The 26669-nt window shown below is 37.7% G+C and overlaps 3 protein-coding genes across 8 annotated transcripts; 2 read left to right on the top strand and 1 right to left on the bottom strand.

The window, feature by feature from the left end:
• Positions 1–1072: 1072 nt before the first annotated feature.
• LOC108812851 (AP-1 complex subunit gamma-1) lies at positions 1073–6939 on the bottom strand. Of its 2 annotated transcripts, XM_018585227.2 has the most exons (18): positions 6736–6939; positions 6343–6645; positions 5934–6075; positions 5668–5841; positions 5258–5437; positions 4547–4701; positions 4229–4319; positions 3966–4129; positions 3805–3859; positions 3559–3681; positions 3368–3463; positions 3121–3248; positions 2779–2883; positions 2413–2669; positions 2055–2291; positions 1803–1978; positions 1623–1721; positions 1073–1480 (listed from the first exon to the last, which is right to left on the bottom strand). In XM_018585227.2, exons 1-18 carry the CDS (start codon positions 6765–6767, stop codon positions 1385–1387), a joined length of 2613 nt encoding a protein of 870 aa, XP_018440729.1. In that variant the 5' UTR covers positions 6768–6939; the 3' UTR covers positions 1073–1384. The 2 variants fall into 2 exon arrangements, with proteins under 2 accessions (XP_018440729.1, XP_018440730.1); XM_018585228.2 differs by lacking the exon at positions 6736–6939 and having other exon boundaries at positions 5934–6073; positions 6343–6483.
• Positions 6940–12259: 5320 nt separating this feature from the next.
• Positions 12260–13995, top strand: LOC108810746 (UPF0725 protein At1g23950). 2 transcript variants are annotated; one of them, XM_056987695.1, is made up of 5 exons: positions 12260–12531; positions 12613–12805; positions 12896–13032; positions 13110–13196; positions 13465–13995. In XM_056987695.1, the coding sequence occupies exons 1-5, from the start codon at positions 12412–12414 to the stop codon at positions 13801–13803; spliced, it is 876 nt and encodes a 291-aa protein (XP_056843675.1). In that variant the 5' UTR covers positions 12260–12411; the 3' UTR covers positions 13804–13995. The 2 variants fall into 2 exon arrangements, with proteins under 2 accessions (XP_056843675.1, XP_018438331.2); XM_018582829.2 differs by having other exon boundaries at positions 12263–12531; positions 12896–13020.
• A 3513-nt stretch (positions 13996–17508) lies between these two features.
• On the top strand, positions 17509–21860 carry LOC108812952 (uncharacterized). Of its 4 annotated transcripts, XM_056987047.1 has the most exons (3): positions 17509–18070; positions 21020–21154; positions 21248–21860. In XM_056987047.1, the coding sequence occupies exons 1-3, from the start codon at positions 17587–17589 to the stop codon at positions 21295–21297; spliced, it is 669 nt and encodes a 222-aa protein (XP_056843027.1). In that variant the 5' UTR covers positions 17509–17586; the 3' UTR covers positions 21298–21860. The 4 variants fall into 4 exon arrangements, 2 of the variants coding, with proteins under 2 accessions (XP_056843027.1, XP_018440859.1); XM_018585357.2 differs by having other exon boundaries at positions 21020–21307; XR_008934795.1 differs by having other exon boundaries at positions 17519–20948; positions 21020–21860.
• Positions 21861–26669: the final 4809 nt, after the last annotated feature.

Raw genomic sequence — 26669 nt, 5'->3', positions numbered from 1 at the left:
CTCTCTCCTACTTTCTGTCCTATCTCTCTCTACTCTTTCTCTCTCAAAATCTATTTTTCCATTTTTTTTTTATTTGGCAAATAAGAACTTTAAAAAATACACTCTGATAGCCTTCCAAACAAAACATATTTGTTTTGGATAGTGGGAATCAAACCCAGTACTTATGAGTTATGATACATGGTGTTCAAGTTGAGGTGTGTAGCCAGCAGCCTATGTTGGTAACACTGATTATTGATAGCACTTTTGATTTAATCTGTGGTGATTGTTTCCTAAATTAGGGATGGGCATTTGACCCGATATTCGAATCCGTATTCGAATCCAGCCCAAAAAATTCTAACCAAAATCCGAACCAAAATAGCAAAATACTTGTACATATATTGATTTAGGAGAGATCTGATATCCCAACGTGAGCGGATAATATCCAAATCCGAATGGATATCCGAAGATTACCTAACATATGTATACTTATCTTGATATTTTTAATTTACATCTCTCATTTTATTCAAAATATTTATATTGATGTTACATATATTTTAAGATCATATAATTACAGATAAAATGATTTTATACTCACTTAAAATACATGTCAAGTTTTTTGTTTCATATATTAATAAAAGTTACATCTAAATTCTAAAACCAATATCTAAATTAATGTTTATTTATTTTTGAAATATTGTCTACAGATCTGTTAATCATTTAATCTATTAAAAATAATATAAATCAGTTAATTGAGAACTAAAATTTTAAATACAAGAAACTTCCAAAAAAAAAATTTTAAATTTTTTTCTTTCAAAATGTAAATATCCAAAACCAATCCAAAATAACTGAACCTAAATCCAAAATATCCAATCCAAACCCGAACATCCACCCCTATCCTAAATGTTTATATTTTAAAAAATTGTTTATATTTATATTTTTTGTCAGTGGAGCCCAAATTATCTATTTCAACTGTTCTCCAAATTATCACAACTTAATCTTTGATCCCATACTCAAAAAGACTTGTACACTTAGCAGGAACAAACTGCGTGATCTGAGCACTGGTGCAGTAACGAAAGGTTAAACATTTGTGCAATAACCGCAAATCACATCTCTTTTAAAGTTTTATACACAACGAGACAAACTTGTGCGCTTCCTCGATCACTTTTGATTCCAAACATGGGAAGTCTTGTTCAAAAAGAAACACGGAGAACCTCAAATCCCAAACAAAGCCATAAGTTCTTGTTTCAACAATGGAATTTTTCTTAAAGAGAAATAGGAAGGGTAAAATGTGACACTGCTGCATCTAACGGACTTTGGGCAAAGACCTATCCTTGTTTTTGTTTCTGAATCCGGATGATGAAAATAAATACTCCCAAGTCCTTATGCTCTGACAATACAATCAGCCTCACAACCCGCGAGGGAAGTTGTTGATTTGTCCTTCCTCCAATACATCTTTTTCGTTCACTTTGTACCCAACCCTCATGCGCATCACAAGAGATTTCTGTCATATAAACATTTCAATCTAGAGGATCAACCGATCTTTATTTGAACACAGATTGAGCTGCGTATCTCTTAAAATGATTCACTTAATGTTGAAGACATGAGCTTAGAAAGGAAGCTCTACAGAGAGTTCATGTATATACCTTCCCGTGCTGGCTGTTAGTGACTCTCATATTCTGCGTTATGTTACCGCTTGCCGGGAGTGTGTTACTACTAGCTGGATCCAAGTGCAGCTGAAGGAACTGGTAATTTCCAGAAACGATAGACAAATTTAGAAAGCTGGATTATAAAAAGGCAAGGAAGAATTCAAAAACTGAAATGACCTTTGGAACAGCAGCCTGGAAGACAAAATCTGTGAAAGTATTGGGAGATAAATTAATAAAAGTGGCCTGGACATTTGTTGTCTGTGCGTTCCCTGATGGCTTTGAGAAAGTGAACTCAATCTTCAACGAGCTGCTCTCGTATGCAACAATAGGTGGATATGCTGGACCATTGGTTGCTGCCATTAAGGAGGTAAAAGAGTTTCAATCACTGTATAGATTTTGTTTCAGTGATAATATCGACTTGTGCTTTACCTTCCTTTGATGGGCTTGGAGAAAGGCCATCTAACAAATCAAACATACCACCAGCAGAGGCGGTAGTTGCTATTTGAGGTGGAGCTGATGAAGAAAGTGTGTCTAGCCCCGTAGAAGGATTATTGTTAACGTCGGCTGTTGATAACAAACCAACTGATGATGTGCTGTTTTGTGCCGTCCCAATTGATAGAATATCCAGCAACAGATCTGTGCCGGCTTTAGGGGCTGGGGTTGCACCTGAAACATTGCAAAGCCATAGAGGAAAAGATCTTAAAAGATAGCCCATTCAGACAATATCATAACTGAGCACGCCATTAAATGAAACGAGTAGCTGTAGAGGCGCCACCAAAGAACTAACCAGATTGTGCTGACGATGATCCTAAGTCAACACCGAGAAGATCCTGAAGGAAATCTGCACCAGCTGAACTACTAGGTGCAGCCAGAATATCGTCAGAATCCAGGTCCAGCAAATCCACTAGTGGAGCTGCAGAAACACCATTTGGAATACTAACTGAAGGCTTGGCCATTGTTGAAACTGATGCAGGCAAAGAGCCAGCCCTCCTCACATTGAAGGTAGCCTCATCTAGCACTGGCATTCTCTCAACCAGAGAAGACCTATATGCACAGAGACCTCGCTTTCATGAGCTCTAAGGGGCAGACACAATGAAAAATTACACTGGAAGATGTATAAGGAAGAGACAAACCCAGGGATTTCATTAACCACCTGATACTTTTATGCCTGTCAATGATAGAATTGAACTCAATCGCTCTCTGCTGCATTTCAAGAAGAAGGTTCCCTTTCTGCTTCACAATTATATCTTTAATTCTCCTGCCAGAATAAATCGTTTAATCACCAGAAGAGAGCTCAGAGCAAGGATGAATAATGTATTTCTAATAATTTCTCAGAAGGTTACGCACTGCAGTTTCTGATAGACAGTCAAAATTGCATTATTCCTATACTCAGTACGTATATGCATCTTGTGTAGAGTTGTAGTTGAGTAAGTAAAGTTATTAGATGAACGAGGTGGGGTAAGAACAGAAACTGAGATGAAAAACTTTAGCATACTCTGACATAGAAGGAAATCGAGATGACAGCTTCAGTAGAGCAACCAATGCCATCGCTTTTGTAGTCATATCAGAGTTATGGCGAGTAATGGCATCCTCAACAACGTCCACTGCATCACATTCCGTTACCTGCTCAAGGCAGTCAACCAGTCATTGGATGTTTTATTTTTAAGTCAACAATAAATCCCCAAAAGTAAGAGCATGCCTACTAAATATGGATAAATAAAGATTGGTATTGTTGTGCTCACCGTTATTGGATCTTCAATACCAAGCATCCCCACATTGTTGACCAACAAATCACCATACTCCCCAATGCACCATATGGCCACTCGGACAAGGGTCTCCTGTTTGAAATCTCAAAGAAACCATGTTAGGAAGGATTACCCAAAATTGAAGATTAAAAAATTGAAACCAATCAAACATAGAAAATAAGAGCTACCTGTTCCGAATATGTCAAGACTGCTTTGTATAATGCTCTGACTGTATATCCATGAAGCTCTGATGCATTGCTTATGACAACAATCAGAGCATGCCACACATCATCTTTCACAAACTTTCCAGCCTGCTAACACGTAATAGAGGACAATAGGGTTTAGGCCGATACAAAAATTCCAATTAAAAAGAGCTTAGACAGATATAAACTCTCAAACATAGCATATAAAATGTCTCGTATTTTAATCCATACCTCCGACAGAACCTTGAGCATCTGATCAATGTACCAGATTTTCTCTGGAGAAAACCTACATTATCGAAATTCTCAAATCAACATAACTAGACACTCACATCTCTTGAACATAAAATGGGTTAAAACAAGTGCTTATTCACTTTCTCAAACAGAATACTTACTTCTCAACGATAGAACAAATTTTTGCACTAAGATCTTCCTTAAAATCTTCATCGCTGATTTCCAAATAATCAATTAGCTCCTTTGTCAGTTGTTTGACATTATTCTCATTCACCAAAAGAGAGACGAGCTCAAGAGCTCTTTTCCGGATAGAAGCATCTGGATCCTAAATTGTTGATGGAAGCAAAAACCAAATTAATATGAATTCTTTCTCTAAGACAACTATTACTTACAGTTATTTTCCACGTAGTACTAAAAACAATACCTTAACACATTCCAAGATCGTAACTCTGTGCCTTTGCACTGCTTGATCATCAAAAGCGATTGCTTTCATCAGCATGTTTAATGCAACATATCTGAGAGAACGAGAATATGAATTTCATAAAGGGAGTGCAACATGTCTGAGAGAACAATAGTGAGAAATCATAATATGAAACGAATACTAAGAAGCACTGGCTGATAACAAGAGGGCACTGTGTTTCATAGAGTAGCAATGATAAACAGAAAAGAAACAAGTAATCTAGTTCTAAGTATATGGTATCATATAATTATATCAGATAGAAACTGAAGTGAAGGGGTTGACCTGATATTATTGTCGCGGTTAGATAAGAATCTTCCCAAGATATTGATAGCAAGCACACGCAAGCTACTGGTGTCTTCAATGGCCATGATTGTTTCAACACACTCATAGAGTACGGCATTACCTGCGTTCTTGTTTGATTCAGTTTTTGTTGCCACCTACAATAGCATGAAACAACTAGAATAAAGATATCTCTCAGCGTAACAGCAAAGATCACGGAACTAGGAAAACAAAGTAGCCAACAGTCGATCCCTGATTCTGAAGTTAGAAGATTTCTAAAACAAGGCATGCAACACAAGCAAGATGCGTCATGGTACTAGAACTGATTGTAACCTATAGACTTATCTGGCCACACATAAGCACTCGCTAAAAAAACAAAGATCGGCGTCAAAAGAGGTAAAGTTCAACCCGGCCAAAAGTACGTGTAACGTCAGTACCCAACAAGTCTTGTATCCAACAAAGAGAATGATATCCCAACACCTATCAACTAGTAAAGCTTCTTTCTCCCGTTTTGCAAACAGGATCAGTTGTAGAACCATGAGATAACAGAGCTATCATATAACACTATTTCTTCCCACAACATTTTCCAAACAATATATATTTAATGCAACTGAAAGGAAACTACGATAAGATTTTGATAGTTCCTAAGGGAGTTACATTCAAAATGTGAAAATAGTGGGCCCTATCCAGAATCATTAGCAATTTATTACTAACCTGGGCAAGTATATCAGTCATCAAATCACTAGCATCGGCGTCACCGTGACCTAAAATACGCAGGAGCTTAAGCAACCGTATGTGTAAAAAAGGGTCTGTGATCCCTGCAACATCATACTCAGGCTGATATGCGCTATTTGTAATATCCCTCAAAGTTTTTATCAATCCCTCCGTGCATTTCTGCAGAGACAATACAAAGCAAAAACCTTGTCAAACAGACTGTCTGCTTCATTTTAGCACAGTGATCGAGTTCTAGGAGAATATCACACGTGAAACAAACTCATATGAGAGAGGAACTTAAGTGAAGTATCATACAAGTGGGAACATGTAGGGATGTGTTAATCGAAAAATATTAAACTACAATACACCAATGCTCATATTGAGCCGTCTACAGAAGTTAATTGAGCTACCTTCCTGAAGAATTCTAGAGCCTCATCATTGATCGTGCATAGTTCGTAACAAAGTTGAACTCCTGTTATAAGAACCCCATGATGCTTTTCTTTAAGCAAGGACGAAGCAGCATTTATAAAGTTCTCCGCAAGATCCGGAACTTTCCTAACTATTCTAGTGGAGCAAAGTGCCGCCTGCATATAGTACACCATAAATTATCAAAGAAATGAAGAAACAACAATCAAACTCGATCATCCCCATATACAGGAACTAGAAAACACTTGACCTTCTTCCGGATATTAGGGTCACGAAACTGGATCAACCTTTCTACTTCGGGCGCAAGATCACGAGCCATTTCTGCAGAACAAATGTTCCCTAAAGCACAGAGTGCCAATCCTACAACATACTGGTTCGTGTGGTTAAGATCTCTGCACGTGAGTCAAGGCTAAACTGGAACAAAATCTATTAAGCTACTTTCCCCTCCTAAACTCCTACCATACTAATGAAACCCAAAAGCAAAAGTGTGATCTTTCTCCACTAACATTGAACAAGAATCTAAGCAAAGGACATGCTATTAAAATCAATACGATGTGTTTCTCACAGGAAATACAAACCAAAATCAAGAGTCTTTTATCTTTCTTCAATAACACTGAACAAGAATCTATGCAAAGTCACTAGGAACACTAAAAGGATACTGTTTCAAGGAGTTAGTGACGAGCATCAACACTTCTTGTCTCTCATCAAGAAGCAACATCAACCCGAGATAACCAATCCTCTTCTCCGGGAACCCAGGAGATGCAATAAGCTTCAAACACTCCATCTGACCAAAGTGCGTAGGGTAACCAAGCATGTGAATGAACATGAGCTTAGCGAGGTTCCGGTGCCTATCATGAGGGTCATTCTCGTTGATGGATGCTCGTATATCAGCACACTCTTTCCTCACAACACCACGCTCCTCGGCAGCTGTTTTGCAAGCTCTTATGGATCTGATCATGTCCCTGAAAATCACCATCATCATTACCAATTTTTTAATCTGATCTGATTCCTTTTTTTTTTGTTCTCGCATTCGAAGAGGATCCAATTTATACCTTAGACGAGTACTGGAAGAAAAGGGATTCATGATTGGCAGGGAGATACTAACTACAAATCAAGTTAGCCGCGTCTGAAGAATTACGCACGCCGGGTTTGTCCCGGAGTCGTTACCGGAGCTCCGACGAGCTGATGTTTGGATCTCGATGGACACGACGATTCTCTCAGTCTCTCTCTGTACAGCCAAAATAAATTCGTTGTGTCGTATTAACATGACTTTTATGTTTACAGCGTAAAACGGCAACGTTTTGTCAGCAGTCAGAAAACATAAAACTAGCCGATTGTGGGCCTATTTGGGCCCGAGTATGATAATTACTTGAACAAGTGCGCGACACCTAATTAAAGTTCAAAGATGTTTATCTTCTAATCTATTAAAACTGAAACCGAAGTACAAATAAAATTTGACCCTAAATTTTCTTCAACAATTACAATCTAATGTCATTGATTAAAACAGTGTAGTTTTGCATATCGCTAACCCATTAATTTCTTACCAAAAGATACGATATACCTTTCCATTTGTTACACCATAAATTCGGGGGATTGGTTTCTAATATAAAAATGTTTTGGGCTTACTACACCTACCTGACAAGCATATTATAATCAGTATTTTTTTTCTTCGAAATCCATAGTTATTTATTTTTCTTTTTTTGGTAAAAGAAATCCATGAGTTATGTTTTTGGAGTCACCTTTTCTTCACATAGGAGAAAAAATTTGAAGTAGTTTGGAAACATAGATATCAGATCTAAAAAGAGATTTGTTTGGAAACATGAATATCAATTTTAAAAAAAGAGATTTGTTTGGAAACATAATAACATGAGTAAGAAAATAGGCTGTTTGTAAACATGGATAACATATTTTTTTAAAAGTTTATTTGAAAACATGGATAACAATTATAAAATAAATGTTTGTTTAGAAAGATGGATAACTGTATATTAAAAAATAGTAAACTTGTGTTACCTAGAAAAATGGAAATTCATTGTACTTTGAGACACTTTCTATCTCGGTCCGCTTTAAAATATATGAAAATTGACCAATTTAATTACTTAAAAAATCTTTTATCTAAAATAATCAATAAAAAAATTTTAAACTTTATATACAGATTTCAAATAAAAATAATAATTTAAAAGTGATTTATATAAAAAAATTGATTCAAAATTAAATATATATATATATATATATATTTAAAATTTGAATTTTACTAAAATATTTTTCGATAACCATTATTAAAAAAATCAATATATATAAGAAAAATAAAATACAAAGCCCAATTTCATATACCAACTTAAATATACTATATGTGATTATTTATATGATGGTACGAATAAAACACTATTAATTATATGATTATTTATATGATGGTACATATAAATACGATTAATTATGTGACGACACATATATGATATATAATAGTGACTAGGGATAGGCGTTAAGGTTCGGTTCAGGTATGTTTGGGTTTCGGGTTTCCGAGGTCAAAACTTTCAGTCTCATTTGGATATTTCTAAATTTCGGTTCGGGTTCGATTCAGATCTTTTGGGTTCAGTTCGGATTTGGATAACCTATTTAAATTTTGTTTTTTATTTTATTTTAAACTTCATTATATAATTTAATTTTCTTAAAATCTATCAACAAAATGAGTATTACATATAAAGTTGGATAACATATGTCAGAAAACCTAAACTTAACGTATAAATTGATTTGGTTTAAATACTTAGATAGAGAATCAATAATTTTTTGAGTATTTTTGGTGATTTTAGTACACTTTAACTATTTTCGATATTTACTTTTGACTATTTGTTTATATTTTCAAGTATTTAAATCAACTCAAAAATATAATATATATTCTTGGGTTTTTTATAAATTAAATCTAATAATAATAAATATATAAGTATATAAATATATATTTTAGATATGCTCGGATACCTGAAATACTTCGGTTCGGATTGGATTTGGTTTTGGTTTTTTAAATACCAAAATTCCGAATAATTCGGATAATCAATTTCGGTTCATATTTGGTATTACTTTTTGGATCAGATCGATTCGATTCTTTGAATTCAGGTTTCTTGTCATCCCTAATATTGACATGAAAATAAATAGCAACATACGATTTGAGAAAATACACCTGCGCGAATGCACGGGTCAAAATCTAGTTATTATTATGCAGTAAACATAAGTAAAAAAGGACGCAAGTCGCTCTCTCTCAATCAGTTAACAGTGAGGGCTAAGGTGGTTTTAGAAGACGTGTACGGGGTTACTACAGTGGTCGACGGTCATAAGTCTGCTCTGAATCCACACACAGTTCATGCTCTACCAGAATCATCTTCCAATCTGATCGTACTTGAAGCACATTCTACACTACTTCTTTTCCTCTGTCCTTTGGTAAAACACACACAAATCCCACCTCTTTTGCATGATTCTATGTAATTGTGTTTGTAAATTCAAGGATGCATGTTTATGGCTTTTGACTGTGGGATTATTTTGTTAATTTTCCTAAATAAAATATATTGTAAAATTCATAAGTTTGGTAATTTAGGTAAAATGCCTTTTTTCGTTAAATGCATAAAATCTTGTTTTAATAGTTTAGATATATACTCCATCAGTTTCAGAATAATCTATGTTTTAGAAAAAAGATTTATATTTTATATTTTTAATGTATGTAATAATGACAAATTGTAAACATCAAAACAAATATTATGTTTACTAAATTTTGATTAGTTAAAATTCATAGAAAATAATTAAACAACGAAAATAATATTTTTATTGTCAAAGTTTTGGATGTTTTCTTAATAACTATTCAAAAACTCTAAAATATATATTATTTTGAAAGAGAAAATATAAATTTTGTTTTCGTTTTCTAGAATTTATAATGTTTCCTTTTTAGATGTTGTAAAAATATCTAATCTATTAAAAGTAAAGTACAAATAAGATTTAATCCTGATTTTTACTCAATAATTACATATTTGAGCCATTCTCTTTTAACAATCGAACATTAATCTCTCCAAGACCTTCATTATTACATTTCGTTGAAACCCATTAAGATGATTTACAATATTAACTTGGGCTTACATATACTATCATATCGTAAGAGTTAAATTAGATTTTGACTTCTTTGACAATATACACACCTCAGTATATAACACTTACAAATTGAACCAGAAGCAATATATTATATCTATACTATTGAAATATATTACTGCTTATGAATCTACCCCTAAAACTTTTAAGTAACTACAAAAATTGCATGTACTTTTTAACCAACATTATTTGCAATCAACCAAAAGATTTTATTTTGCAATTACATTAAAGAGTATTTAATATAATCTAGTTCTTAGAAAAAAATTTGTTTCTTAAATATTTGCACCATATCTTTCCAAAAAATACTTCACGTTATTAATTATTTGAAAACATTTATTAAATAAAACCTCAAAATAAAATCGAGTTGAATTAACAAATGATTAAATCAACAAAATCATAATACGGGTCTGAATTATCCCAACTCCTTAAAAGATAGTTTCATTTAAAATAAAAACTAAATCAGATAAACTAAATTCAATAACTATAGAAAATGTTTTGAAACGCACAAATGATTTTTTTCAATACATAAAGTGTTGAAGATAACAAAAGTAAATCCTATAATATACAAATAAGTTTAAAAAATATTTAACGTAATAAAAATTATAATTTTAGAAGACTCTTATTTAGAGTCTTCTAAAATTTAGTAATATTTAAAATAACAAAAATAAGTCCTATAATTAATTTAAGATAAATTTCATTTAAATATATAATTTATCAAAAATCATAATTTTTATTATGTAAAATAATTTTTCTTACAAAAAAATATATCCTTCCTTTTTAAGGACCTTTTTAAGGACGGGTCAAAATCTAGTATATAATCCCTATAATAAAAGGACACCCCAATCGTCAGGATCTTAGATAAAAAAAACGGGAAAATCGCATAAAAAACCCTCAAAGTGTCACTTACTAACACTTTAAACCTTGAAGTTTTTTCACTAACACTTTTAACCTTCAAAGTGACATTTGTATCATAAAAAACCTTCAAATCAAAAAATTGACCGGTTCAGCAGGTAATTTTTAAAAAATAATTATTTAATTAATAAAATAAATAAAATAAATAAATAAAAATCCAAAAAATAAATAAAAATCGAAAAATTCTAATAAAATTTACAAAAATGGAAAAAAATCAAAAAAATAAATTAAAATTTTGGAAAATTAAATAAATATATTAAAAATTAAATTATTTTCTAAAAATATTAATAAAAATAACTAAAAAGTTAATAATAAATAAGATTAAATTTAAATAGAGAAGAACTAAATAAAAAGTTCACAATTTTTTTTAAAAAATGGAAAATATAAAATTCAAAATCACTAGTGACGATGATGGTTTCTCACATAACCATTAACAATGACGATAATTGCCATATCTCCAACGATAGTTTCCAACATCATCTTGAAAATGACAAAAAAAAATCTTTTTCAAACTTTTGAATTTTCATTTTTTTTGAAATATATGAATTTTTATTTTTCTGTTTTTTAATTTAATCTCATTTAGTTTTGAATTTTAATTTTCTAAATTTTAGTTAATTTTCTGATTTTTCTAATTTTCTGATTTTTATTAATTAATATATAATTACATAAGAATCAAAAAAGTTAGAAAAAAATCCGAAATTAATTATTATTTAGAAAATTAAAATTCAAAAATAAATGAGATCAAACTAAAAACAGAAAATAAAAATTCATATATTTCAAAAAAATGAAAATTCAAAAGTTTGAAAATTTTTTTTTTGTCATTTTTAAGATGATGTTGGAAACTATCATTGGAGATATGACAATTATCGTCATTGTTAATGGTTATGTGAGAAACCATCATCGTCACTTGTGAATTTTGAATTTTGAGTTTTATATTTTCCATTTTTTAAAAAAAACTGTGAACTTTTTATTTAGTTCTTCTCTATTTAAATTTAATCTTAATTATTATTAATTTTTAGTTATTTTTATTAATATTTTAGAAAATAATTTAATTTTTAATATATTTATTTAATTTTCTAAAATTTTAATTTATTTTTTTATTTCTTTTTTTTATTTTTGTAAATTTTATTAAAATTTTCGACTTTTATTTATTTTTGGATTTTTATTTATTTATTTTGTTTATTTTATTAATTAAATAATTATTTTTAAAAAATTACCTGCTGAACCGGTCAATTTTTTGATTTGGAGGTTTTTTATGATACAAATGTCACTTTGAAGGTTAAAAGTGTTAGTGAAAAAACTTCAAGGTTTAAAGTGCTAGTAAGTGACACTTTGAGGGTTTTTTATGCGATTTTCCCTAAAAAAAACATCCACGACGAGGGAAAAACTATGTCGACCTCGGAAATTCCATCGGTGGATTTTGACAGTGCGCAGAGGGATTACTGGCATCAAGTCCGTCAATCTGAGGTTAGTCTTCCATCCTCTTATTGTTTATAGAATTTAATTTATACTATGTGATGATGAATTGTTCCTTTGCCACGAGGCAAAGTTGACTCCTTTGTCACACAAATTTAACGCTAACCCTGATATTAGCTCTTCTTAAAATCGAGTGCTGATTCTAGGTTGATTATGGATTTTGATTATTTTGTGGACAGGGCTTCGATATAGAGAATGTTTCAGTACCATCAAATATGTGCGGAATGATCACTGGACTGTTGCCCATCGATTGTGTACGTGAGAGGGGTTATCCTTATCCTGTCTTGGTCAACCTTTATGCTAAGATGGGGCTTCATCGTTACAATATGTTGAAAGTAATTAGTCTCCTCTTCTCTTTGTGATTTATCAACATGATATTGTTCCCTTATTACCACTTTGCTTTTTTCGTCTGCTAGGGTACAAACTTCCAGCTTGATTCCCTAGTGAAATTCAACATGTTACAAAATTGTGTGTCCTCTGTCTACATGACTTTGCTTGCACACGAGCCAGCTCCTGACCCATTGGCCAAAACCTTCCAGGTGCGAGTTGATGAGCATAAAGCAAACAGTTTGGCTTTTGAGTGCTCCATTGCCAGAATTAAAGATGAAGGTGACTTGTTTTGCACTATTGTATATTATGGTGTTTTTTTTCTATATTAAATCTCACATCTCTTTTATGATTAATATTGTTGTTGCATAGTGATCACTAAGAAGCCCTTTGTACCTCACTTCCATGGTGACGCTTTGGCGTATGGTATCTTCAAAGGTGAATTGCCTAATTGGCCGTCAGATGATGCTTTGAATGATGGAAAACGGTTTTACTTGGTAAGATTATCTGTAAGAGACACTATTAATCATGATCAGTTAAGCAAGTAGTGATATCATTTAGTTTTTTCTTGTATTGACTTCTGCAGCTGAAGGAATCAGAATGGCAAGCAAATGATTGGATTTCTATGTATTTGGAACTTGTAATTTGTGCACATGATAGGAGGATCCGGAAGGTAAGTTTTACATACTCCCTCTTTTTCTTTTAGAGAAAAGAACTTATATTAAGAACTTTCTTATTTTTCAAATTATCATTTAATTTATAAGTTCAACCAATCATAAAAATATATATATTATTTTATTGATCATATAATATCAATAAGTACAAAAGGTGCACTGAAATATGAAAATTACTTATATTATTAATCAATTAATCACATATCATGATTGACACTGATGTAAGTATTACAACTTACATTAACAATATTGTTGTTGCTGCTACAGAGGGACGTTTACTCCCAATTGGAGATTCTGGAAGTGGCAATAGAAACTGGTGTCGAAGATGTGGAGCCTCCAATAGAAACTGGTGTCGAAGATGTGGAGCCTCCGAATGAGAGACTCAATGCCACAAGTGTAAATGTCTACATAAAGTTTAAGGGCATGGAAAATGTTATAACCCCTATGATGATTTTTGAGAGTGGTGAGCATGTAGAACACAAAGCTGTAGTTAGAAGAGTCCTCAATGAGCATAGCGGAGACATGACTCTATCGGGTAAGTTTTGTGGTGGTCTAAGTACTAAAAAGAAAATCCAGAGTTCTAAAAAGCGAACTCGCTCAGACTAGTGCAACTCATGGAGTATGACCGTGTCCACGTGATGACAAGATCCATTTGAATGTGTGGATCAGATAATTACTTGCGAGAGATGTATCATTTCCGGTTCTAGTTGTAAATTAATTCTTCCATCTGAAGGCCCTTGTCAGGAACCTAACCTAGGAATATACTACAAGAATTATATTATTTTGTTTTTGTTTGAATTGGTTTCGATTTGAAACCCTTTTAGAAACCAAATTTTTAGGGAAAAATAGGTTCATTTAAAATTCATTCTTAGAAATTATAAAATGTATTTATAAGATTTTATAATGTGAAAAAACTTTAACAATGTAAATTTCTGAACCGAAGAGCTTTCTATGAATATTGGACATGTGCGAACAGGAATAAAGCTGTGAATAATAGAAATCTAAATGATTCCTCGTCTGGCATACAATTCAGCCTCATATCATATCCTATGTTTCCTGCTCAAAATAATACTTTTAATTACATTAATTTTCCTTGTTGACCAAAAAATACATTATTTTCCCACGAAATAAAATCTTTTTATGATTAACGGGTAAAACAACTTCTATATTATTAAAATTGAAATACACTTTAGTACTGTTTGGAAACATGGATAGTAGTGTTTGAAATGAAAGTTGTTTGGAAACATAGATAGTACTATTACATTAATTGTATTTTCGTATTTCACTTAGATTAACAATTTCATTAATTATATTACGTTAACGATAATTCACATCATTAGTTATGATACCATAATAATAATAGTGCAGATTTTTTATTTATTAGTTAATTAATATAGATTTTGTGGCAATTATAAAATCAAAAATGTAAATAACTAGGTTTTATATATGGTTAAATGTTTGGTTTAGTTTGTTTTGGTAAAATATTTTTTTATTTTAGTTTCAATCGGTGGAAAATAATGTAACCAAAAACATTATTCAAAGATATGTTTTTGTGAATAAAATAATAACTTAAATAAAAAATAAAATGTGTTACATTTATTGTCACTTAATTTTTCATTTAATATAATTATTTGACAAATTGAAAAATATTTTTATCTGATTTAATTTAGCCAAACACACATATGTAGTCATTTTATTAGTTTACTAGATCTTGACCCGTGCGACCGCACGTGTATTAATTTTCTGTTTTAGTTTTTATTTATTTATACTAAATGATGTATTTGTAATATTTGATCGTTTTACATTGACCATGTTAGGGATGTGTATTTGGATACCCACTGATTCGGTTAAAATCTATTTGGGTTTGAGATTCCCGAGTTTAAAGATTTCAGCAACATTCAAATATTTATAAATTTTGGTTTCGGTTTGATTCGGGTATTTGTGGGTTCGGTGGATACGGATAAGCCGTTTGAATTATTTTAAAATTTTCAAAACTTATATATACTTTAAATTTCTCAAAACATATAAATTTGAGTAATGTAAGCCAAAATACCTAAATTAAAAATTAAAAAACAGGTTGAACTTCAATATTTGGATGGAGAATAAATATATATTTTAAATATTTTTGGTGTTTGATTATTGTTTATTTACTTTTGACTATTTTTTATATTTTCAAATAGTTTAGACAACTTTAAGTTGACAAAAAAAACTTTAAAATATCATTAATTGTTGAAGAATAAAAAACAAAATACATTAACCTAACTAAAAAGACAAACATTAAAATAGGAAAGAAAAAAACACATTAATCTAAATAAAAGAAGACAAGCATTAAAATAGGAAAGAAAAGAAACACATTAATATAACTAAAAAAGACAATCATTAAAATAGAAAATTCAATTTAATTTTCAGTGGCATGCAATTGTAAATAACACTGAAAATTAAAGAGTATTCTATATGTGTACTTCTGTTTTAATAAGATAGATAAAATCAGTTAGGCATGAACATTGGCTATCCATTTAGATGCATGTTGTTTTTTTATCTTTTTTAAAATTAGGTCCCGCTTGAATATTAGAATTTTATGTGTGGGTTTTGAGTTGAATCCTTCTTGATCTGGATGAATTTGGTTTTGATGTATAAGAATCTAAAAATATCAAAATAATCAATGCATCTAAAACAGGTTCGGATATTTGTACCAAAAATAACTATATTACATGTTTCGGTCTATGTCTTTTGAACATATTTAGTTATATTACGATACATCTAAAATATATAACACTAATTATGAAAATAAATATTGATGAATAAAAATGTAAGATTCAATACCCGCATGGGAGTGCGGGTCAATCTCTAGTTTGTATTAATGCACTTGTTAATCTTGCTGGACACTAGGAAAATCCACAAGGAAAGTATCTATTCTATCAAAGAGACCATGATCAATTGATAAATATTTGGTCTAATTATTTACAATCTATATTTTTAATAATATTAACAGTATTTTACATATATAATTCATATTGACTTTTGAACTATACTTAAATATAAAAAAAATCAAAGAAATTTAAAATAAAATATATATCCGTTGTTTTAAAGGTACGTCAAAATCTAGTAATAGGGTTAAAACAAGTGGTGATTGATTAGGGTTAGAGGTTCTCGACCTTAAAGCCATGATCAAAGATTTGGTTTTGAAAATATATGGTTGCAGAAGGTGACTTTAGCTTTAATTTTTATCTACAACGTTTAAAATCACCAATCATGCTTTATATTGGTTTTTAAAGCTACACCAAAAAATATAATAAATGGCGGTAACAATCTTATTTTCTAAACCTCCATCTTTTTGATGTATGAAATATATTGATGTACCAATAAATTTTAAAACTACATCACTTAAATCTAAATCAAAAAAATTATACAGCCTAAATCTTACAATCAATTTTCTACAGTTACAGCTGAATCAATTACCCCCAATTACATCATTGGCGAAACCTAATTTGACCAAAAAGATAGCAAATGCAACCATAAAAAAATTCAGAATTTGTTAAATATATCTAAATTCAGAGACCAAAGTTCATAGCTGAAGGAACATTCATGGTTGATGGTATAAGCGGTTTCGGGTTTCCAGTGACGAATTGCAGCCAAGTTTGAAAGATATTGATTGCGAACTAAGATTATCTCCAAAAACATTTTTTATAATTTTTGAATATAGGATTACTCCAAAATTAGTTTAGAATTTCTGAATTTAAAATTTTGAATGATGAAATCTCTATTCGAAACTGTATATTTGAAGTTTAATATCTTTGAGTTTTATTAGTTTTTAGTTTTTGGATTGCATTGCTCTTTTACTAATGAGAAAGATGAAGTTGGTTCTTCACCCTGCTCTCTCATGTACTTCTTCCTCGTCTTTTGGCAATAGTTTTACACATCACTTAGCTTCTCTGCTCATTTTTTTTTCTCACTACAGTTTCAAACACTTCTTTGTCACACATCTATTGGTGTCAGTGGTTAATTCAACGTGTAACCCTTAGTGGATGCTTCTTTGGTATGCTTATGAAAGGTGTTGATGAGTCTTCTCTGATCATGATTTGGTTTTTCACTGACACGTTGGTTTTATCATGACGAACTGTTATAATCTGTAACCGCCCATCTTCTTCTTTGGTGAGAAAGAATAGAACGTGTGGACCAAGTCTTTGTTTAATACAGTTGAAGCTTATTAATATTATAGTGATAAAATCCGAGGACTATTCAAACATGACATAGATGAAGTCAACAAGTCAAAGTCAAAGTCAATGAAGGAGAACGACCACTAATTTAATCGAAGACTAATTACCACAGATCTTTGATCCTCTTTCTTCTATTGCAAAAAAAAAGAAAACAGATTCATAATCAAGAAAGATGAAGATGGACAAGAAGCTAAGTGTCGTCGAGCTACTAAAACTAGCTGCGAAGCTACTCTTGAGCAACATCAATCTTACACTATTCATCTTCCTCTGTTCTCTCCCACTGTTCTGTTTCTTGATCTTCTTTGAGCTCTCCCTCCAAACCACCCTCTCTTTCACTTACCAATTCCTCTCCAAACAAGTCAACGCTGAGAAGGATTTTTCGGAGAATGATCTGTGTCTCCAAACCACCAACTATCTTCTCACTTATCAATCGTTTTACCAACAACGCAATATTTGGGAGGACTTGTCTGAAAATGATCTGATTCGATGGCTGATCAAGACATCTCTTCTCTACTTCTTCCCCTACACCATTCTCGACCTCCTTACCACCACCACGATCGTTGCAGCATCTTCCACTGTTTACACGTCCAAGGAAGAACCGTTGGGGTTGCTTGATTTGGTACAGAGATCTATCAAGATATGTCAGAAGAGACTAGGTGGTTGTCTGATCACATCTCTCTATGTTCTTCTCTTGTCAACATCTGTGTTCCTTTTCTTCCTTCCCTTTTGTCTTTTGTTTTTCTTCGGTATCTTCTCACATTGGGCGGAAAAGTTAAACTTCGTTAGTTTCGTACACGGACGCCAAACCTCCCTCGACCTAGTAATACCGTCTCTGATCTACGCGATGGTGCTTCTGTTTCAAGCTACTCTCTTCATCTACCTGACTGCAAAGTTCATCAAGTGGAGCGCAGGATGGAACATGAGTTTGGTAGTTTCTGTCTTAGAAGAAGAGGGAGAAGACGGTGAAGAAGGCATATATGGAAGCGATGCTCTGTCTCTTTCAGCTTGGTATCGAAAAGGACATGAGAAGCGTGACGTCTCGATGATGTTGCTGTTCTTGGTCTTTGCTGTCGTGACGAGGATGCTGTTGAATCCGAGTTTGTTGATCGACTGAAAGTAAAGAGGATTCGGTTTTGTGGGTCTTACGAAGACGTTTTATTGATTAGTGAATGAGTTCGAACGGACTACAAGGAGGTGAAACGAAAGAAAGAAAAGGCCGGAGCTTTGCTGAAAGCGCCGGCAAGAACACAAGGTAGATCGATTGGTTGGTAAACCCTAATCTTGCCGTCAGTGCTCTAAAGTGTATTTCGGATCCCTTTCTCTTTCCCCTTCGACCTCTTTTTATAGTTCTCGTTCCCCTGCACTTCGTTTGCCCTAGGACTCGTTCGCCCTAGAGACTTTGGGCCTGAATCCATGTTCGATGGGCTTCGCGACCAAACGATGGCGTATTGAGCCAAAGTAAGTCTAACCGATCGATCGGTCATCTGGTCTAATCGATCGATTTAATCAATCGAACCAATCTCAAAAGATGGGTCTTGATGTTGATGGGCCGAAAGCTGTTGTTCGATGGGCCTTGTGGAGGGATGTTAAATCCGTCTCCAACAGTAAGCCCCCCCCCCACTCCATTGGTGAGATGTGGTAAATGTCGCGCGATGGGTAGTAAGGTTCTGGTTCTGAGAATAACAGGTTCGACGCTGGTTCGTTTTTAGAGTGCGTTTCGTTCTTTTGACTTCGGTGACTAACCATTTACAAAGGAGTGGCCGATCGGCGTTTGGAGTTCAGGGCGATCGATCAGTCGGTCGTGCGGCAGGACGTCGTGTGCTGGAGTCGATCGATCGATCCCATCCCATAGAAAACGGCCGTCGTATCTGGTTCCCGGTGACCGATCGGTCTTCTTGTCGTGCGGAGGTGCGTGCTGACCGATCGATAGTTGTTGCGGCGCTTGTTAAACTTTGATCGGTCGTCTTTGGTTTTCTTTTCGAACGAGCTGCCTTCGTGCGTCGATCGATCCGCCAGATCGGTGTTCGGAGTTCAGGGCGATCGATCAGTCCCATCCCATAGAAAACGGCCGTCGTATCTGGTTCCCGGTGACCGATCGGTCTTCTCGTCGTGCGGAGGTGCGTGCTGACCGATCGATAGTTGTTGCGGCGCTTGTTAAACTTCGATCGGTCGTCTTTGGTTTTCTTTTCGAACGAGCTGCCTTCGTGCGTTGATCGATCCGCTATTCGCCCAACCAAAGAACGGTCTAACCGGTTTCACATTGGGATTGAGAGAGATGATTCCGGTTCGACGTCTGAATTTAAATATCCAATCGCTGTAAACCGATCTAAACCGGGTTTCTTCATTTGTCCGTCGGACAAAATGGTTGATCCACTCTCGGGGCGCAGGTCTTTTACTATAAATAGGGGAGCTCTTGTTTTTTTTTCTTTTTTTTCTTCACTTTCCCCCTCCCTTTCTCTTTCTCCTCTTCTTTTTCTTTCCTTTTCGCCCTAGGGCTCCTCGCGGCGATCGCCCCCTTCTTGCTCCTTCTTCGATTTTTTTTTTTTTTTTTTTTTGTCTTCGGGCGTTCGCACTAGCTCGAAATCGATCGGTGTGTGGGCGATGGTATCGGATCGATCGGAATCATCCGAGTCCGAGAGAGATGGGGAGGTTCAGATCGACGAGAGGGACCATCCTTGTGATCCAAGCCATCGATCGGCGTTGAGATCCGAGGCTTCGATCGGATCCTTGGCGCTGAGGATTTCGCCCAAGGTGGTGGGAGCGGAGTCTGTTCGTCGGTCGACGGTCTCGTATCCGGCGGGAAGGTTGGGAGAGCTGCTGTGAGGATGGAGATTGGAGGAAACGAGTCCGTTGCGAGTTACGGGATCTCAGGTAGAGATATCGGCGGTCGTTCGAGCGCTTCTAATGAAAAGATTTGTCGATTGACTCCATTCGTTTGCAGTGGTCTTGAAGGAGCGATCGCACAGCTCCGTGATTTGTCCCCGGAGTTGGCTCGGCCATCGGTGGTGGAGGGACAGGTCTGGGATGACGTTCGGCCGACCGAATCAACTTTCAAGAGTGTGTCTTCACTGTTGAGAGAATGTCGAGCGCGTGGTGTTGAGTTTATCATCCCGCAGCCCGACCAGCGTCCTTGGGCTCCACCAATGGGTTATTGTTGCGTTTATGAGTCGTTCTTCCAGAAAGATTAGAAGCTGTGGTTCCCGATCCCACGCTTGGTCACTTCTTACTGCGCGCGCCGGGATATAGCTTTAACTCAGCTGATGGTTGGGATCGTGAGGATCGCTGTCGCACTGATGGTAATGGCTGCAGAGATCGATGTGTCGATGTCTGTCCGTATTTTCGAAGAGTTGACGCAGCCACAACCGAAACCGCACGGTTTTCTATCGATGCAGATGCGCACCGGGGTTAACGTCTTGACTGGTCATCCTGGGACGAAGTCTTGGCAACGCTCGTATTTTTATGTCAGAGCTAACGGTGCTGCCTTTGAAGTTCCTCCAACCGAAAGCTCTCGTGTTTTGTGGAATCCCAAAATTGGTAATAAGTTGATACTGAGATATTGAAGTCTCGGTATGAGTTCTAACTTTGTATCTTTCTTGATTTTGCAGTTGCTCACCCGAACATCGCCAGTCCTCAGGATGATTTCTGGAACGATCTTCTAAAGGTCATGGTGCTTGAGGAGCAAGAATGGGCGAGCTTCGATCGTCAAAGGGTCGATCGCCAGCGCGAACGTATCGCAAGAGGTTCGTTTCCGTTGCTTCACACAATTACTTTATTTCTGTTTCTCTGTCTCCGACGCTGACTGTCTTTGCTCTTCTTTTTTTTTTTTTTATTAGCTGATTGGTCGATGGACGTTCCGTGCTTGGTAGGACCCGGAAAAGGCTAAAGCTTCCACTTATGGGGAAGGCTCCGAAAGCGTGCCCAAGTTACGGTGAGATTCTTCGCGCCCAATTGAGGGGGAAGAGCTTTGGTTCTACGTCTGTGCCGAGAAGAAGGAAGCTGAGCTTCAGGGGTCGCTGGTAGGAGTGACGACGACTGTTTCTACCGATCCGCTGGTCGAGGGTGCAAACGACGGGCAGAGTACTCCATCGAGCTCGTCCGCCCAGTGTCCCTTCTTGAGATCGAGGCGTTTCTTAATTCCCGCGATGATCGTCTTGTTGGTGGCTTCTGCTTGGCCGTTGCTTTGTGGATTTCTGGGCGTTGATGTGTTCAAGCGAATCCCCCATCGTTCCAAAAAGCCACGAAAGTCTCCTGAGATGAACTGAGAACCGTTGTCGGTGACGATTCGTAGGAAGACCATGCCGACAGATGATGTTCTTCCACACGAAGTTTTGCACTTCTTTATCGGTGATGTTGACGAGCGCCTTCGCTTCTACCCACTTGGTGAAATAATCCGTCATGATTAGGATGTATTTTCGTTGTCTGGAGCTTGGCATCGGTCCGACAAGATCCATCGCCCAACGCATGAACGGTATGGAGCTGTAGAGGTTTGCAGCAGTTCGGTCGGACAGTGTATGTCTGATGCGTGTCGTTGGCACTTATCACACCGACGTGCGTAATTGTCGCAGTCGGCGATCATTGTCGGCAAGTAGAATCCATCTTTTCTTGACTTTAAGAGCTAAAGAACGGCCGCCTGAATGGTTTCCAGCTCCTCCTTCGTGAGTTTCTGCCATCGCCAATGCTGCCTCCTCTGTATTAAGACATGTGAGAAGAACTTTGGCGGAAGTCCATCGATGTAACCGCCCGTCAATGAGAACGTAGTTCGCACACTTAGCTTTCAAACGGCGGGCTTCCCACTTGTTTTCCGGGACCTCTCCGTTGGATAGATATCGAATGAATGGGATTCGCCAGTCAGGAGGTGAATCATCAGGTTGATCGATCGACTCACTGGTATCCATGGCGGTTGGTGCATCGATCGCTGCTACATGTTCGTCCGCGTCATGAGATAATGTGATGCTTGGTTTGTCGATGTGTTGGATCGGTATAGTCCGCTTGACTTGATCAGCTGGGCTGCTTCCGAGCGCTGCTAGCGCGTCTGCGCAAACGTTTTCACCACGGGGAATTCTCGTAAGTTTGAAAGACTCGAACTCCCTGGTGAGGTCTTGGACGACTTTGAGGTAAGCGTCCATTCGTTCGTTCTTGGCGTCGTAGTCGCCACTAAACTGATTCGCGACCAACTGAGAGTCACAGTACGCATGAATGCGTTTCGCTTGGACAGCTCGTGCTAAACGTAGACCGGCGATTGAGCTTCGTACTCAGCTTCATTGTTGGATGCTTTGAAGCCGAGTCGGAAAGATTGCCGGAGCAGTTCTCCGGTTGGAGATTGAGATGGACGCCAACCCCGGAGCCTTTGATGGAAGACGATCCGTCGACATGCAAGATCCAGTCGTCGCTCGGTAGCTTGAGGTCTTGCTCAAGTTCAGGTGTTAACTCGATGAGGGAAATCGCTAGAACTTGTGATTTGGCGGCTGGTCTGTTTTTGGAACGTAACATCGTATTCGCTGAGTTCAATAGCCCACTTCGAGAGTCTGCCAGAGTGGTTGGCATTCTGCATGATGGTTCGTAGCGGGAAGTTGGTGAGGACGACGATCGAATGAGACTGGAAGTATGGCCTCAACTTGCGTGTTGAAGTTCTGACAGCGAATGCCATTTTTCGAGCGTCGAATAACGTGTTTCGGCGTCGGTCATGCGTTGGCTGATATAGAATATCGGTCGTTGCTCCCCCCGATCTTTGACGAGTACGCTACTAACGGCCGCATTGGATACTGCGATGTAAAGGTATAGCGTGTCACCTTTATCTGGCTTTGCTAGTACCGGTGGTGTTGTGAGATAGCGTTTGAGCTGATCGAACGCTTCCTCACAACGCTCGTCCCAGATGAATTTCTTGTTGCCGCGCAGCAGATCGTAAAACGGAAGGCACTTATCGGTTGATCGGGAGATAAACCGGTTGAGTGCTGCAATGCGACCGGTCAATCGTTGCACCTCACGGCTGTTCTTGGGACTGGGGAGATCAAGGATGGCGGATATCTGCTTTGGGTTTGCTTCGATTCCCCTTTGAGTGACTATGTACCTAAGAATTCGCCGGACGTGACTCCGAATGTGCACTTCGCTGGGTTGAGTTTCATACCGTACTCGTTCAAGATGAGGAAACAGTCTTTGAGGTGATCGATATGATCGGCTGCCTTCGGTGATTTGACCAACATGTCATCAATGTAGACCTCCATTGTGACTCCCAACGATCGGCAAACATCCTGTTGACGAGACGCTGATATGTCGCACCAGCATTCTTCAGGCCGAATGGCATTACCTTGTAGCAATATATACCGCGGTCAGTGATGAAGGCCGTCTTCTCTCGATCATCTGGATGCATCATTATCTGGTTATAACCAGAGAACGCATCCATAAATGTCAACAACTCGTTTCCAGATGTTGATTCGACGAGGCGATCGATGTGAGGGAGAGGGAAGCTGTCTTTCGGACAAGCTTTGTTCAGGTCAGTGAAATCGACGCAGACCCTCCATTTGCCATTCTTTTTCTTGACGACGACTGGATTTGCCAGCCATTCGGGATATTTCACTTCGGTGATCGATCCTGCCCCTAACAATCGCTCGACTTCCTCATTAACGGCTTTCGATCGGTCGGGTCCGAGTTTGCGCCGCTTTTGACGAATCGGTTTGAAAGTGGGATCGACGTTGAGCTCGTGCGTCGTGATGGTAGGGTCGATCCCTTTCATGTCGGCTGTTGACCAAGCAAAGGTGGAGACGTTATCTTTGAGAAATGAGATGAGCTTGTCTTTCATCTCGTCGGGAAGGTAGGCTCCAATGTGGACGGTTTTGGCTTTGTCAGTATCGTCGATGACTATCTCGAGAATTTCGTCCCTCAAGGGATAGATCTTCTGGATTGGTTTTGCGACTGTGTTAACGTGAGAAGTCGCCTTCTGATGTTTCACGTCGACGCGACGAGTAGGTCACGAGCCGCTGCTTGATCGCCACGAAGGGTGATAATTCGTCCATCGTTACCGGGAAATTTGATGCACTGGTGATAAGTAGAAGGAATGGCTTTCATGGAATGGAGCCAGGGCGTGCCAAGGATAGCGTTATAAGGAGCGCGAACGTCAATGACTGAGAACTTGACATTTCTTGCAACGCCTTCAGCGTATACGCGCAGGCGTATAGTTCCAAGCATAGTCTCGGACGATCCGTAAATCCCGTTAGTGTTCGCGCTGAAGGCTTCATTTCGTTGAGGCTCACTCCCATTTTGACAAGCGTGCTCTTGAAGATGAGATCGACTGAACTGCCAGTATCTATCAAGACTTTGGTTACAGTGCAGTCGCTGATTCCGATGTCGATGAAGAGTGAATCATTGTGAGGCATATGGATGCCCACGGTATCTTCGGCTGAAAAAGTAATTTGGGGGCTAGTCTTTGGGTGGCGGGCCAGCGTTTGGCGGTGATTGCCTTCCGACGAATTCTTTCACCGATCGGACGGACTCATTGCAGGGAGGGGACCCTCCTATGATAACGTTCAATCGATGCGATTGCTCGTGAAGCTCCATCGATGGTGTCACCGTTCGTTCGGCCCGGAGAGAATTGAGCCGAGTGCGCAAATCGTGAGGTTTTGTGTTGATACGAGATGACTGGCTCTGGTTCGGCGGTTGTGGAACGATCAGTCTTGTTCCGCTTTGAGTTTTTCGCGAAGGTCTGAGAACTTCGAGTTAAGCTTGGCGCGGAGATCGATCGTTTCTCCCTCGTCGAACTGACCGCTCGACCTCTTCAGTTTGTCTTGGCGAAAAAGGTGCTCCTTTCGCTTGGAATTCAGCACGTGCCGAGCGTCGGATGCATTGAGCTTCCTCGCCGAATCGTCACCTCGCTTCCTTTCAGCGTCGATTTCCATAGAAGTACTATCGGTGGATGCGAGGCTGTCGATCGGTTGAACCGTTCTCGGAGTGAGCGAATGTCGCAGGTCTGGGTTTCAGGTATATCCGTCGTTGGAAGGAGTTAGGGACGGCGTCGGTCGGATCGTGAAGATCTTCCGGCGAGATTTCGGTTTATCTTCGTCGGAAGTAGAGTCATCGTCTTGTTGCGATTCGTCGGCGTCATCGTTCGGGGAAGAATCCTCTGTCTTCTTCCCTTGGGACTTTTTCTTTTTGTCCCTGCTTTTACTCCAGCTCTTGTTGTTTTTTGCTGTCTTCTGCTTGGAGGGATCGGACTTCGCGCGACTTTCGCTGGTAGATGCAAGCCAGGCCTCATAGAGATGCCTGCACTCCTTAGTATCATGACCTTTCATTTCATGATATTCGCAGTACTTGCTCAAATCTCTGACGGAAGAGCTCTTCGGATTGGCGGAGGAGGAACTTCGAGGCTGTTGCGTTTTGTTTTCGGTGTCACGCTCCCAACGTTCCATCCCGGTTCCCGTACGGCGGCCGGTGTGCCCGATTGGTCGCTCTCTCCGACTGCAGAAATGATCCCCTTTCTGTCGTTTTTGTTGTAGGGTGCGTGCTGTCGCGGTTCGTGGGCATCCGTCGTCTTGGCCACTGCTTGCTTCAGAGCTTGCTGCTTGGCGCTGAAAGCTCGTTTGTCTTCCTCTAGCCTGATGAAGTTTTTTGAGTTGTGCAGGGCGTCTTCGATGGTGATATCTGGATGCTCGTAGAGGTAGTCCCTGAACCTGGAGTTGATCCATAGGGAGTTGGTTAGGGCTTCGACGGCTGTTTGATCCGGTACGGGAACTTTGGACAGTGCTTCTTTGAACTTCTCCAGAAATCCTTGAGGCTGTCGGTTGACGATTGAGATAGTTTCCACAAATCAGCCATCGATGTGCCTTGACGCGTCCCCATGATATAGTTCTTGAGGAAAGACGCGGATAGATCGTGAAAACTGTCGATCGAATGCTCCTTCAGGTGGGAGAACCAGCTGAGGGCCGGTCCGGACAGACTCTCGACAAAAAGTTGGCAGAGACCAGCGTCTCTCTCTTCGTCAGAGAAATGGTTCCGACCCATAGCTATGTTAAAAGCTGTCATGTGATCGGTGGGATCTGTGACACCGGTGTACGGGGGGATGCGAAGCTTTTCCGCCTTCTTGATTTTGACGTTTGTTATTCGCTTGGTGAAAGGGTTCCGCTGGGTGGAGGCGAGAACGCGTTCGATCTCTGGAGCCGACGTCTTGACGTGGTAGATCTTGGAGTGGATATCCCTTAAGGAGAGTTGCAAGTCGGCGATCTGACGGCTTGTAAGAGAGTCGGAGCCGTCAGTCGGTTGCGTGGG

This window comes from Raphanus sativus, chromosome 6, assembly GCF_000801105.2.
Source record: "Raphanus sativus cultivar WK10039 chromosome 6, ASM80110v3, whole genome shotgun sequence".
Lineage (NCBI taxonomy): Eukaryota > Viridiplantae > Streptophyta > Magnoliopsida > Brassicales > Brassicaceae > Raphanus > Raphanus sativus.
The sequence above is the reverse complement of the archived record's forward strand: the minus strand, read 5'-3'. Positions and strand labels throughout refer to the sequence as shown.

Coding starts and splice junctions, on each gene's coding strand:
- LOC108812851 (XM_018585227.2), bottom strand. CDS start 6,767: ATGAATCCCTTTTCTTCCAGTACTCGTCTAAG. Junction 6,076..6,342: donor GTCACTAACTCCTTGAAACA/GTATCCTTTTAG, acceptor ACTCACGTGCAG/AGATCTTAACCACACGAACC. Junction 4,320..4,546: donor AACCGCGACAATAATATCAG/GTCAACCCCTTC, acceptor TCGTTCTCTCAG/ATATGTTGCATTAAACATGC.
- LOC108810746 (XM_056987695.1), top strand. CDS start 12,412: ATGTGCGGAATGATCACTGGACTGTTGCCCATCGATTGTGTACGTGAG. Junction 12,806..12,895: donor TGCCAGAATTAAAGATGAAG/GTGACTTGTTTT, acceptor GTTGTTGCATAG/TGATCACTAAGAAGCCCTTT. Junction 13,033..13,109: donor TTTACTTGGTAAGATTATCT/GTAAGAGACACT, acceptor TGACTTCTGCAG/CTGAAGGAATCAGAATGGCA.
- LOC108812952 (XM_018585357.2), top strand. CDS start 17,587: ATGAAGATGGACAAGAAGCTAAGTGTCGTCGAGCTACTAAAACTAGCT. Junction 18,071..21,019: donor GATATGTCAGAAGAGACTAG/GTGGTTGTCTGA, acceptor TTGATTTTGCAG/TTGCTCACCCGAACATCGCC.